The 12,445-nt window shown below is 33.3% G+C and overlaps 1 protein-coding gene across 1 annotated transcript in view; it reads left to right on the top strand.

Annotated features, from left to right (window-relative positions):
- Window positions 1-12,445, top strand: part of LOC149788905 (uncharacterized) — a 73,240-nt gene that overhangs the window by 49,833 nt on the left and 10,962 nt on the right. The window contains exons 8-14 of the mRNA XM_089975035.1: window positions 2,614-2,953; window positions 3,151-3,336; window positions 4,917-5,197; window positions 6,407-6,972; window positions 9,395-9,546; window positions 10,631-10,758; window positions 11,283-11,368. Coding sequence (XP_089831161.1) covers window positions 2,614-2,953; window positions 3,151-3,336; window positions 4,917-5,197; window positions 6,407-6,972; window positions 9,395-9,546; window positions 10,631-10,758; window positions 11,283-11,368 — 1,739 coding nt within the window. The remainder of the gene's footprint in view (window positions 1-2,613; window positions 2,954-3,150; window positions 3,337-4,916; window positions 5,198-6,406; window positions 6,973-9,394; window positions 9,547-10,630; window positions 10,759-11,282; window positions 11,369-12,445) is intronic.

Genomic DNA, 12,445 nt, shown 5'->3' with positions numbered 1-12,445 from the left:
CTGTTGTTGCTGTTGTTTTTTTCTTACCTCTTCTTCTTGTTGCTGTTGCTGTAGGAGAAAAGCGTGTTCCGCTTCCTTTTGTCGTTGTATAAATTTCTCCAATTCTTCTTTCTGTCTCTGTCTAAAATTCTCCACTTGCGGTAATGAAGAAGGTAACGAAGGTTCCGGAACAAATTCTTGCGAGGAAAGAAAATCCACAAAATCCCAATTCACCTCTTCTGAAAGTAAGTCCGGGTTCCCTTGGGCGGTCTCCCCTGCTGGTGCACCCCATTGGATCGTTTTCTGAGTTTCCGTCATGTTGAATCACTGTCGCATAGATTGACTGCACACAAGCGCTAGCGAATCTATATAGACTACGTGACGTCACAGACTGCTCTCTTCGGATTGGATGCGGGCTGACTGAATTCTGTAACGCGTGTTCGGATTGGTGAATGAACTCAATCCGTTTCAATCCTACCTCCGCCTATAAATAAGCGAAGTTCAGTGCATTAATTCACCTGTTCTCGTCGCTTCAAGATGTGGACTACAGTTGAGTCATCCACCCTTGTGTCTTCCATGATGTTTCGGACAGACTTGCTCATGTATGTCCGATCGAAGTGGACCGTTGTCCACAGGACAAACACCAGCCTGTGGATATGTAGGATCTACGTCGAAAGACAAGGATGCCTGAAAAGAGTGCTGATGTACGGACCAACAGTAAGACGCAGCCTAAGGACAAGAAAAGAGGAAGAAAGAAGAGGAGGAAGAGAAGAAGAAAGAAGAGGAGGAGAAGAAAAAAAAGAAAGGGAAGAAGAGTGTAGGAGATAAAATAAGAACTTGGTGGAGAAAAAGAAGAAATTAGAAGAAGAAGAAAACCCAAAGGCCCTTTTCAGGGCCCCCATATTTCTCGAAAAGAGATAGCCTTTGAATTGCCTACCCCTTTTTTTATTTTGTTTTTTTTTTAAAAAAATAGAGACCCTCCCTGTTTCAATTTTACATAGACCCTATATTGTCCCACGATTTTTGGCCATGTTAATTCCCATAGACCCTATATTGTCCCAGGGATTTTGGCCATGTTAATTCCCATAGACCCTATATTGTCCCAGGGTTTTTGGCCATGTTAATTCCCATAGACCCTATATGTTCCCACGATTTTTCTCCATGTTAAATTTACATAGACCCTATATGTTCCCAAGGGTATTTTTAATGATAAGTCCCATAGACCCTATAGGATCCCCATTCACTACTTACTGGTGCTTACACAGAACTTTACCGCAGCATTCATAAGTACATAAGAGAATTTCATACAACGATTGTGTTTTGGTCTTTAAATTGTGAAAATGTAAGGTCTGTACGAGATTCGGGAAAAGCCAGATATAAGTACTTCTTTGACTACACTGTCATTTTTTTCCAACATTCCTGTAGAATAGTTATTCAGAGCAAGTAATAATCAGTCAATTACTTTAATTCTGTAACTTTTAAGGTAACATCATAAGTCAATCTTACAATTTTGTAGGCAAGTATTTCTAAATTCATCAAAACATCAACAGCATTCAGGTATTTTTCGTGACGTAATGTTGGTGAAGATCACTGCAAGATTTTATTTGTCAAACGTTCCATATTATTTTGTACACACTTCGTCTCTATTTAATCATCTTTCGGGCTGGAATACAATTTTTGTTAGGGATGCACTAACCAGGTAGCGGTCATTTAGTTACAAATGCCCAGAGTTGAGAGTGAACATGTTGTGTTTGCTCATTATTGTCTCATATTTTATTCACGATTGCCATTTTTTGGCGTTGGATATACTTTTCAGGACTAAACCAAGTAGTGCGTGTTGATATGGTTTGTATTCCCTTGCCATGTCGTTAGAACTTTGATTCACCTGGATTACTACACTTGGAAAAAGATGTATTGGCATTATTCTAGCAGTAAATTGTGTGTTCCGCTACATTATCTATTTCACAAACTACAATGTTGTTCTGGTGAATGACTGTCTCAAAGGCTATACATTTTGTTTGTTTCTTTTTCACAAAAGATAAGCTGTAGCAACTGCAGCCCTATACGTTTTCAAGGAATGAATAATCTCACTTGTTCTTTTTTGTGCTCAAACTAGATGAGAAAATAAATGGACAATATGTTAAATTGTTTTCCTTCAACAATATTTATGACATTTGTTTTTGCAAATTTTATCGTAATCACTTTGAAATTATCAGAAGAAAAACACCTGATGTTCCGTTGTTGGTGATGGTTGAAATTACATTGTTACCAATGACTGTTTGTATTATCAGCCAAAATTTATAGAATGAATTTAGAAAGTATAAGCGTAATATCAATATCACAATACTTTATATTATTTGATTGTTATTTATACTTTGTCTTTGGCTACCATTTCATTTGCATTAATTTTTTAAACGAATTTTGTTTGCTCTTTCTTTGTATTTATTGTACGAGTGATTTTTAATGTTGGAAAATGCGGAGATTGTGGCCTTGTGGTGGGGTGGTTTTGTTTGCACCAAATATTTGTTACGAAATAATACTATTAAAGGATCATACACTATTCCATAAAGTATGTACAACAGTTTGAAACTATTAATATATTTTCATCTCCTTTTGTGCATTATGTTCTTTTAGCGATATACGTTTAGAAACTAACAAAGTTTACGAAGGATCGAAGACAACATTCAAGAATCTTGGACTTGTGGTGGAGTACAGCAACAATGGAAAAGGAGATTTTTTCATCATGATGTGCAGACGAAACACGACCGAGAACAGCGAAATTGATTTTGGTTTCCTGGAAAAAGAGGAAATTGTGAGTGATATCTTTATCTATCGTATTTCTTGTAACCAGGGCAGTCTCCAATCCACCGTTACTGTTCCTCTCTTCGGTGGACCAGAGGAGAAGGAGGAAGTTGTCATTAAGACCAATAATGGGAACGAGTTCATCGCTACGGATGTCAAGGAGAATACGAAGGTAAATGTGTAATAATGGTACGGATCGATTGAAATAAGGTGATTCACAAGTAAACCATTTCTTTTGTTATAAGTCAAAAGAATACTCTTATATAAGTGCTTGCAAACTTTAACACACGAACACATAAGCAAATAGAAATATAAAATCGTCTTCCAAGTCTTACAATCGATTGTCAATATATTTTTGTTTTATTACAGAAATGGACATGCAAGTTCAATGCTGATCTCCAGAAATGCAAAGCCTTTGTTGCGGTATGCAGACCTATGAAAGAAACTTTTCAAGTCGGAACTGAGGCAACTACTGTTCACTCCGCGGTAGATAAACGTGTAGAGATATCGATACCAGAAAATACTTTCGAGCAGCCGACAAAAATCACTATTGAAGTAGGTGCTTTAATGTTATTTTCAGTAGCAAAATAATTATAATTATTTTTGGTGTTAGCAAGTTTTCATATACCCTTTGAGGTATATAAACTGTTCGGGATATCCATACATTTTTTAAAATCAACTTTATTAGCAAAGAGGATGAGAACGTTTGCTTTTCAGTCTCTGCAGTCTTAAGATATGAATTTCAGGGTATGGATAAAAAGATTGTTTACAAATATTTAGAACGCTGTTATAGTGACTTAAAATGAGACTTTAAAATTGCTTATAACTTTATAAATATCAAAAAGTTATTATGGATTGTAATTATGGTTTCTATTGATATTGTCCAGACATAGAAATGCATATGGGCATTTTTACATTTTATTATTGAAAAAGTATTTTAAATGATAATCTGTCTTAATGACTTATCTTCACAGCTAATGTACTCCAAAAAAGATTATCTCGGTGTCATTCCAGGTCATATTTCTAGTGGAGGGAATCTAACATTTGTTCCAAAAATGTACAATGAGGAACAAATGGCAACTTAGAAATTCTGGACATTTTACTCTTTTACTAATTGTATACATGGAACACTCAAGAAGTCTTCAAGTGCACACACAAATCCAGTCCTCCGAACTCGTGAACTGTTTAATTTACATGCCACTGAGAGCGGCCATTTCGTTTCGTCAGTACAGTGCCCATCACCGTAACTGTACTCTTTACTGATCTGATTGAAATAAGATCGTATTAGGTTTGAAATCAGTCCATCATGAACACGTGTCCGCTGAATGGAAGTACAATACCTGCTAAGACAGTTTGCACTTCTTATGCATCTGTAATTCCAGTAATAATAACAATAATAATGATGATGATAATAATAACAACAATTTAAATGCAGATCACATTCCCAATAAATATTCAACACATAAAGAGCACAAGAGTTCAGACAAAATGTCTGAACAGTTTATTCCAACGAACAATGGGAGAGGAGTCACGACTTCGTGCGTATAAACATACAGTTATAAAAAAAATATCGCGATTTCCAAAGCACTGAACTCATGTTCTATGTCTTAGAATAAAATTATCAACATTCTCATGGACAAACATTTCGGATCACGATGTCGCCTCTCACACCCATTATGAACACAACAGCCGTTATTGAGCACACATTGAAAAATGCATCATTTTATTACGTTTAAAAATTGACACGGAACAGCATAACCCAAGTAATACAATATGATATAAATTGTAATATCACATGTCAGCAGGATCGAAGATGGGCGGAAAATCCATTTCAGTAAGATTCACAATAATTTTTAAGGTGAACTGCACAAAAGTAGTGTTCTGTCGTATTTGGAAAATTAACATCACTTGAGGAGAATAATGCATTTTTTCAGACCACAAGCCATATACATGTTCATTTCATAAAATTGGAATACGTTCATAAAAATAATGTTCGCGATGAAATATATAATGAAGTATATATGCTTCTTTTCATTTCAGTTTTCACTCGAAGATATTAATATTCTGCTGTTGTGTCCATTCTGCAGTGGTTCATTCTTAAGGTTATTTTTTGACATATTGTATACTAATTATAGATAACAGGGCCACTGGAGACCATAGAAAGAAGGACAGAAGAATTCAAAGATATAATATCAGCTACTTCGTTCTATACCATCATTAGCGAGGGTGGAAAGCCGACCAAGTCCATCAACTTCAAAGTACCACTTCCTTCCAAATATAATGGGAATGGAAGCTTCGTCATTCTTAGCATGGACAAGGACGAGGATGAGGAAGATGAAAATAGTTGGTCTATTTTGGACTTTGATGCAAAAATTATCGACGACAGAGTTGTTTTTGATGTGGCTTCTTTCTCAGTGTAGGTTTTTACCTTTTAAAAAACACAATTTTCTGCTTGATCTGTAGACTAAAAATAATTTGTTCGTCTACACATGATTGTAACTGTATTAATATCTGGCAGTCTCACTTTCAAAATCTCAACTAATCTGAGGTTCCTCAGCAGAATGGTGTACCTTTTTTTCGGTACTGGCTCCAGGGTCAATTCTTGCTGAACCCAAATCTAGAGGTATGTGACAGATTCGTCTTTGACAGCTCGTCTCATTTGCTGTCTTAGTAAATTGTTTCTCAACGCCGTTATCCTAAAAACTTAACAGGCGTCATTTTAGCTTCCCAGTACACAACTTTTACAACAATATCGACCCAAAGAAAATATTATTTAATTCTTTATATGAATTATTATTATTGTTATTGTTGTTATTATTATTATTATTATTTTACTATTCGTTTATTTAGCTTGCCACTAAATTAGTCTCATGACATATCTCATTTACTACAAGGGCCTGGATGGCCTGGTAGTCTAAGACGCTCTCCTTTAAAGACCATTCGCATCTCACCTCTGGATACGTGGGTTGGAGCCTCGGCTCCCCCGATGTGGGTATTTGGGAGAGTTTGGCAGCGCTTTCCCGTTGGCTCATGGTTATTCCCGGGGTGCTTCCGGGTTATTCCGCCACCAGACATACTTGCCGCCATGAATAGTCTATCAAAAACACAACTATCATTTACTACATTCTCCAGGCATAACGTTACCGTGATATAATTTAGTTAGTACATATTGTAGAAGGTGGTCCTAAATAGTATTGATTTTCACCACGGATGACTTGTGTTCTTTGTATACTCTGGAAGTAGGTCGAAACAATTTGGATCTCTGCACGATTAAAACGTAAGTAGACTGATCAATTACTGCTACAGAAGTTTGTCAATCTCACAACAATAAAACAGAGACATTTATTACATATATATTTAAAAACCGTTAATATTATTTCTTCATTTAACTCTGGTTTCTAGAATCCCAGTGTCATTCAGACATGTATTACTCAAGTTTTCACTCGGTATGTGTTCAGTGTTTGTTTTGACAATGTAAGCTGTTTCTTCCACTGACGAAAGTTTTTTTTTATTCCATCACTAATACTTGTAACTGTACGTCGTTATTTTTATCCAGTTCTTTTTCATACAGTTTTAAAGATGAACTATGCGTGAAACGTCCTAACATTTTATTCTAATTTACCAGGAAAGTTGGCATTGAATCCCTCTACCTACAAAAGGCTGCAAACGACCTTTCCTTGAAGCGGCAGGTAAGTCAACTCTTCAGAAAATCCAGACGCCGAGAGCATTCAGTCATTTTTCTCCTGTTGATGAAGCGTATGGGGGAGACAAATTCGTGGAATATGATAGTTGAATGTTGCCACGAGGACAAAGCGGAGGAAAGACAGAAGCATTGGGAGAGTGAGAGTTATGAGAAACAGGATGAGAAATCTCAAGATACGATTGTAGCTCTGTCTAAACAAAAGTACAGAGTAATACTGAACAATGCCATAAAGGTTGTAGGAACAAATGGAGATGTGAATTTGGAGTTCCATCCAAAGAGAAATAATTTTAAGCAGTTCGTTTGTGATATGAATGAGGATCAGCCTTGTGTCAATGTCAAACTTGAGATTATTCAGCTACCGTTAAGACCTGGCACGGCTGAGGAGGATGATAAGCCTGATGTAGAGAAGCTGTTGACAAGCTTTGCATTCAAACTGGAAAGGGTAGTGCCAGTAGAAAAACCAGATGTTATTGTTCAATCGACATCAGGTAAGTCAATACTATATTGTTGAAAATGCAACATAGATCCAATATTAGTATTTCGTAATGATAAAAATGCACCAGAGGTAACACAACGGGTTAATCACACGATAAACACTGGTATATGTATATATTAGTAAGTTATATGCTGACGGTATTTATAATTTAAAATATTAAATAATGCAGCCAATATCGATATTGCATTGGTAAAATATATGAGTAAATAAATGAAAATCGAATATCGGGATTCGTAATCGCTATTCATTCAATACTTCATTCATAAAATGCCAAAAGTATAACTAAATGTCAAAAGTAAATCTAAATGGCAAAAGTTTAGTTTATCTAAATGGCAAAAGTATATCTATATCTAAGAGTCAAAAGTATATCTAAATGCCAAAATTATATATCTATATCTAAATGCCAAAAGTATATCTAAATGGCAAACGTATATCTAACTGCCAAAAGTATATCCAAATGGCAAAAGAATATCGAAATGCCAAAATTATATCTATATCTAAATGGCAAAAGTATATCTAAATGCCAAAATATATCTAAATGGAAACAATGTATATAAATGGCAAAATTATATCTATATCCAAATGGCAAAAGTATATCTTAATGCCAAAATTATATCTATATCTAAATGGCAAAAGTATATATAAATGGCAAAAGTATATCTAAATAGCAAAAGTATATATATATATCTAAATGGCAAAAATATATCTAAATGGAAAAATATATCTAAATGGCAAAATTATATCTATATCTAAATGGCAAAATTATATTTATATGGCAAAATTATATCTAAATAGCAAAAGTATATCTATATCTATATGGCAAAAGTATATCTAAATGGCAAAATTATATCTAAATAGCAAAAGTATATCTATATCTAAGTGGCAAAAGTATATCTAAATGGCAAAATTATATCTATATCTAAATGGCAAAAGTAAATCTAAATGGCAAAAGTATATCTAAATGGCAAAAGTATATCTAAATGGAAAAATTATATCTATATCTATATGGCAAAAGTTTATCTAAATGGCAAAATTATATCTATATGGCAAAAGTATATCTATATTTAAATGGCAAAAGTATATCTAAATGGCAAAATTATATATATATATATATATATATATATATATATATATATATATATATATATATATATATATATATATATATATATATATATATGGCAAAAGTATATCTAAATGGCAAAAGTATATGTAAATGGAAAAACTATATATATTCTATATATTTGATTCACAACAACCCTCTAGCACCTTTGGCATGTTCATTTATGTTAGACGTGTTATAAAGTCTATCATTTTCGCTACGCCATTTTAGAAAAATAAATTCAAATGTGAATGTGCTTTTAGTAGGCCAAAGAAATGTTGACCTATTACTACTCAAAAACGCTAGAAAGCTAAGAACATATGTTGCACGATTCAAAATTCCCGAAAATTATTTTTTCACGTTTTTTTTCTTCAGGCTAATGCAGAATTATTTTTATATATAAAATACACTCTTTGGTTACGATTGCTTGGTCATTTAATTTTCTTTATCAAGCTATAAATATCGCTATGGCTGGAAATAAGCAAAATAAATTTTTTGCATATGTATACATCAAGTGAACTAATATGCGAAATACTATACCATCTCAGACATATTTGTAGAATTTATTTTACTAAGCTTTAACATTGGATTATACTTATAATGGTAGTAGTCCTTCAGTGTCAGTAATTGACAGGGTTGTATGCTTGTGTAATTTCTTGTCCTATGGGCTTGCAGTTGTTATTAATCCTTTCATCATAGGTAGCTTTCGTTAAAAACAGAAAACGTAATAGCTTCATTTAAACAGAACTTCGACATTATTTAAAAAGACAGCATTGAGTTCTAGAAAGAAATGCATCTCTTCTTAACAATTGTTGTATAATTTTGCACTAATTAAGCAATCTTCGATGAAAACGTTATCTTTGATTGAACATAGTACAAATATATGCAAAGCTATGCCATATCCACTTGCAATGGCACTCATAAGCCATATCCACTTGCAATGGCATTCCTATGCCATATCCGCTTGCAATGGCATTTCTAAGCCATATCCACATGCAATGGCATTCCTAAGCTATATCCACTTGCAATGGCATTCCTAAGCCAATTTTTGACTTTGGTAAGCTGTTTAATTGCATGTTATGAAGATATATGCTGAATCTGAAAATGAATCATTAGATGGCTGAGTTTGAAATCCACCTTACCGCCTATTTTCTCCCACACCATCATTTTGTTTTCTATAGTGTATATCAACTTGTCGATAAGGGGTGATACATAGAAGGGGAAGTGGAGCGGCAGTGGTTATGAGGAAGCAAGAAAAATATAATTAAGTCCAAAAAGATGTTATTGGTAAATATATGCTGAATTATTACAGACTTTCTGGATGACAACTGCATGAAAAAGTTGATGTTAAAGCTAGAGGATGAAGGTGACTGGTTCCCAGTGATAATTCTAATGGGAATATCGTTTTCGGAGGTAGAGGAGGGCCTTACCACCCAAGGAAACCTTTCAAACATGCTCATCTCTGTAAGAAATACACGTGCAGTACTTTTTCCGATTTTCGTTCCAGTTTGATATATTTTCATGTGTTGAATGAACCGTAGGTGATGTAATCTTGCCCACAAATCTGCATGGATTTTCAATCAAAATCACGAAAGAAACAGCGTGATGTCAAGACCTTCGGTTTCTTTTTAGACAAATTATTTGCCAGAATCGTTCGTTTACTCAGAAAATGCATAAATATATGTGTTTGAAAAATCTTTCAATGGCATTGGCAACAACCTATATATAGTGATGCTTTCTTCTGAAAACAATGACTACGTGAACGTAAGCTTTTACATACAGTGCAGATCTCTATGCAAACTACTGTCAAATATAACTTAAGTACATAAATGACTGTGTGAATCATTTGCGCACACGAGCATATACATGTGTTTCATGTATACAAAATGCGCACTAAATTTAGTATTAGTAATATTGTTATCTGCTTTGACACAAAATTACAACTATTTAAAATTAATGTAACAAAGTTGCAAAGATAACGGAAAAACGCTGCCGTGTGCCATGAATTACACTTAATAGGTAATATTTGTCTATAATTAAAAATGAAAATGTAATACAACAAGAGAATGATAATGTAGATATACCAATAGTACGCAATATGATGAGTCAAGTATAAGTCATGATTACATTGAATATATATATATATATATATATATATATATATATATATATATATATATATATATATATATATATATATATATATATATATATATATATATATATATATAAACATTCACTATCTTGAAGTAGTATCCTGATCAATTTTGTATTCTATCAGCAGCATATAATTTCACATTCATAAGCAGGATTGTCCGATAACCCAATTTTGATACAAATTATGGTTTAAAATTACTTATTAAATTCTGAAGCTGGCAGTGTAATATACTCTTAAGTCAATGACCTCGTGACCAACATAAGGCGTGCGTTTTACACTATTTGGTAATGGTCTGAGTAACTCAAAGTCTGAAACTATTGTAAATGATAGCCCATAGAGTGTTCCCATGCATACGCTGTCAAAAAACAACAATGGGTTCTTTTTATTCAGTTGGCTCTGAATTGGCGTGACAAAAGTAAAGAACGAGAGCATTTAGGAGTACCTGTCATCGTTTCTGCTCTCGCAAAAGGCGGAGCATTCGCGTTGAGCAGAGCGTTTTGTGGTGACCTAAAGAACTGGCAAGTATTACCGCAAACAATTTTTTTTGTGGAACAGAATTAAAGACAGATTTATTGAGTGTAGCAAGTTACATAAATTGTGAATTGTTTGAACTGTTGTTTTCTTTAGTTATTTGGTGCTCTATTTTTATTTTACTGTACGTTACATATATTAAATCACTGCATGAAATAGGGTGTGGATTGAATAACAAGTTAGCTTTTGCAGACATATTATATAGCTAGCATTCTTTTTCATTTAAAATGTGAAACGTATATCGTATGTTATAAAAGGGACTTTGAATTTGTCTGAATAAAATTGCAGTAAATAGGATATTGTCCTTTTGAAACAACATGCATCTATGTTATTAAATAACACATCGTTTATAAATTTTAAAAAATGTCCTCGTGTTATTTGGATTTTAGTTACGTTTAATTTGGTTTCAATAAGATCAGTTTGCTGTTTTCGTGTTACGAACGAAATATTGATTAAATTGTTTCAAATGCATCGTTTGGATAAGAAGGCTGTGTTTAACATTCTTTTTCAGGTATGTTAAGCAAAAGATTCGTGATGGTGTCTTTTACAAGTGGCTCAAGAAAGCCTATACGGACAGCAACTTGCTCAATCCAGGCGGTAAAAAAACTAATTAAAAATCATTTTGAAAAGAGACTGCATTACGTCTCCTTTATTTACGGGAATTCTTGTTAGATTCACATTTTTATCATATAAAACTGCTTACACTCTCTTCATACTTTTACTTCGGTATAACTACAACAGAAATGATACTTTTTCGGTAACTATTGATGACGACAAAAAATCTAAAGTTTTGGACAATATCTTTATATGAACCTATTTTATTTTGTTCAGTTAGCAATGATTCACTATTAAATCTTATTTTGTTTTATTAGGTAAAATATCTTTCTGCTTAACTAACAAGAAAAATAAGTATTTTCACATGTTTTTAGAACTTCTAACGTTCATAAGAATCGTAGTATTCTTACGAGAAAGATCTGATTCAGTTCTCACTCTGATCTTTTTGCTTTTCTCTGATGGTCTAGCAGGTCAGGTCATTGTTTTGTATATTTAATTTATTTGTTTGTTTGTTAGTTTTAATTTTTGATATCAGTATATACTACTGGAATGTAACATTGTATGCTGGACTTGATCTTGTCCAAAATTGAGTTAATTTCTACTTGACGTGATTGGCTTTTTTAAAAATACTTTTATTTCATTTATTTCAACAACTAATAAATAGCTAAATTATTCTCTATGTGTATGAGCTTAATACCAGGATTATTATTCAGGGAAACAAAGAGAAGCAAATATGTTTATTTTGGCTGGGTTTTCGGATTTTCTTAAGTGAATTTTACAGGTTATTGAGTTGTAAATAAACAAGGCTCATTAGACTATTCTAGAAGTTTATTTTCTATTAGGTAATGCTGTTTTTTATAGACATGCTAATTGTGGCCTGAGGTCAAGCAGAGAACTATGTAATCTTGTGATTGTGAGGATCTTCTCAATCGTGCTATAACATCTAGCACCTTCAAGTTGTATGATCACAACATAATACAACTTGAAGGTGCTAGATGTTAAAGCACGACTGACCAAATCCTGAATAAACATTACCTAAAATAAAATAAAATTCTAGAAAAATCTAATGAGCCTTGTTTATTTACAACACAATAACTTGTAGAATGCACTTAGAAAACT

The sequence above is a fragment of the Sinohyriopsis cumingii genome, chromosome 11, assembly GCF_028554795.1.
Source record: "Sinohyriopsis cumingii isolate HCF-2022 chromosome 11, ASM2855479v2, whole genome shotgun sequence".
NCBI classification, from domain to species: domain Eukaryota; kingdom Metazoa; phylum Mollusca; class Bivalvia; order Unionida; family Unionidae; genus Sinohyriopsis; species Sinohyriopsis cumingii.
This window is presented reverse-complemented; position numbering and strand designations above follow the sequence as displayed.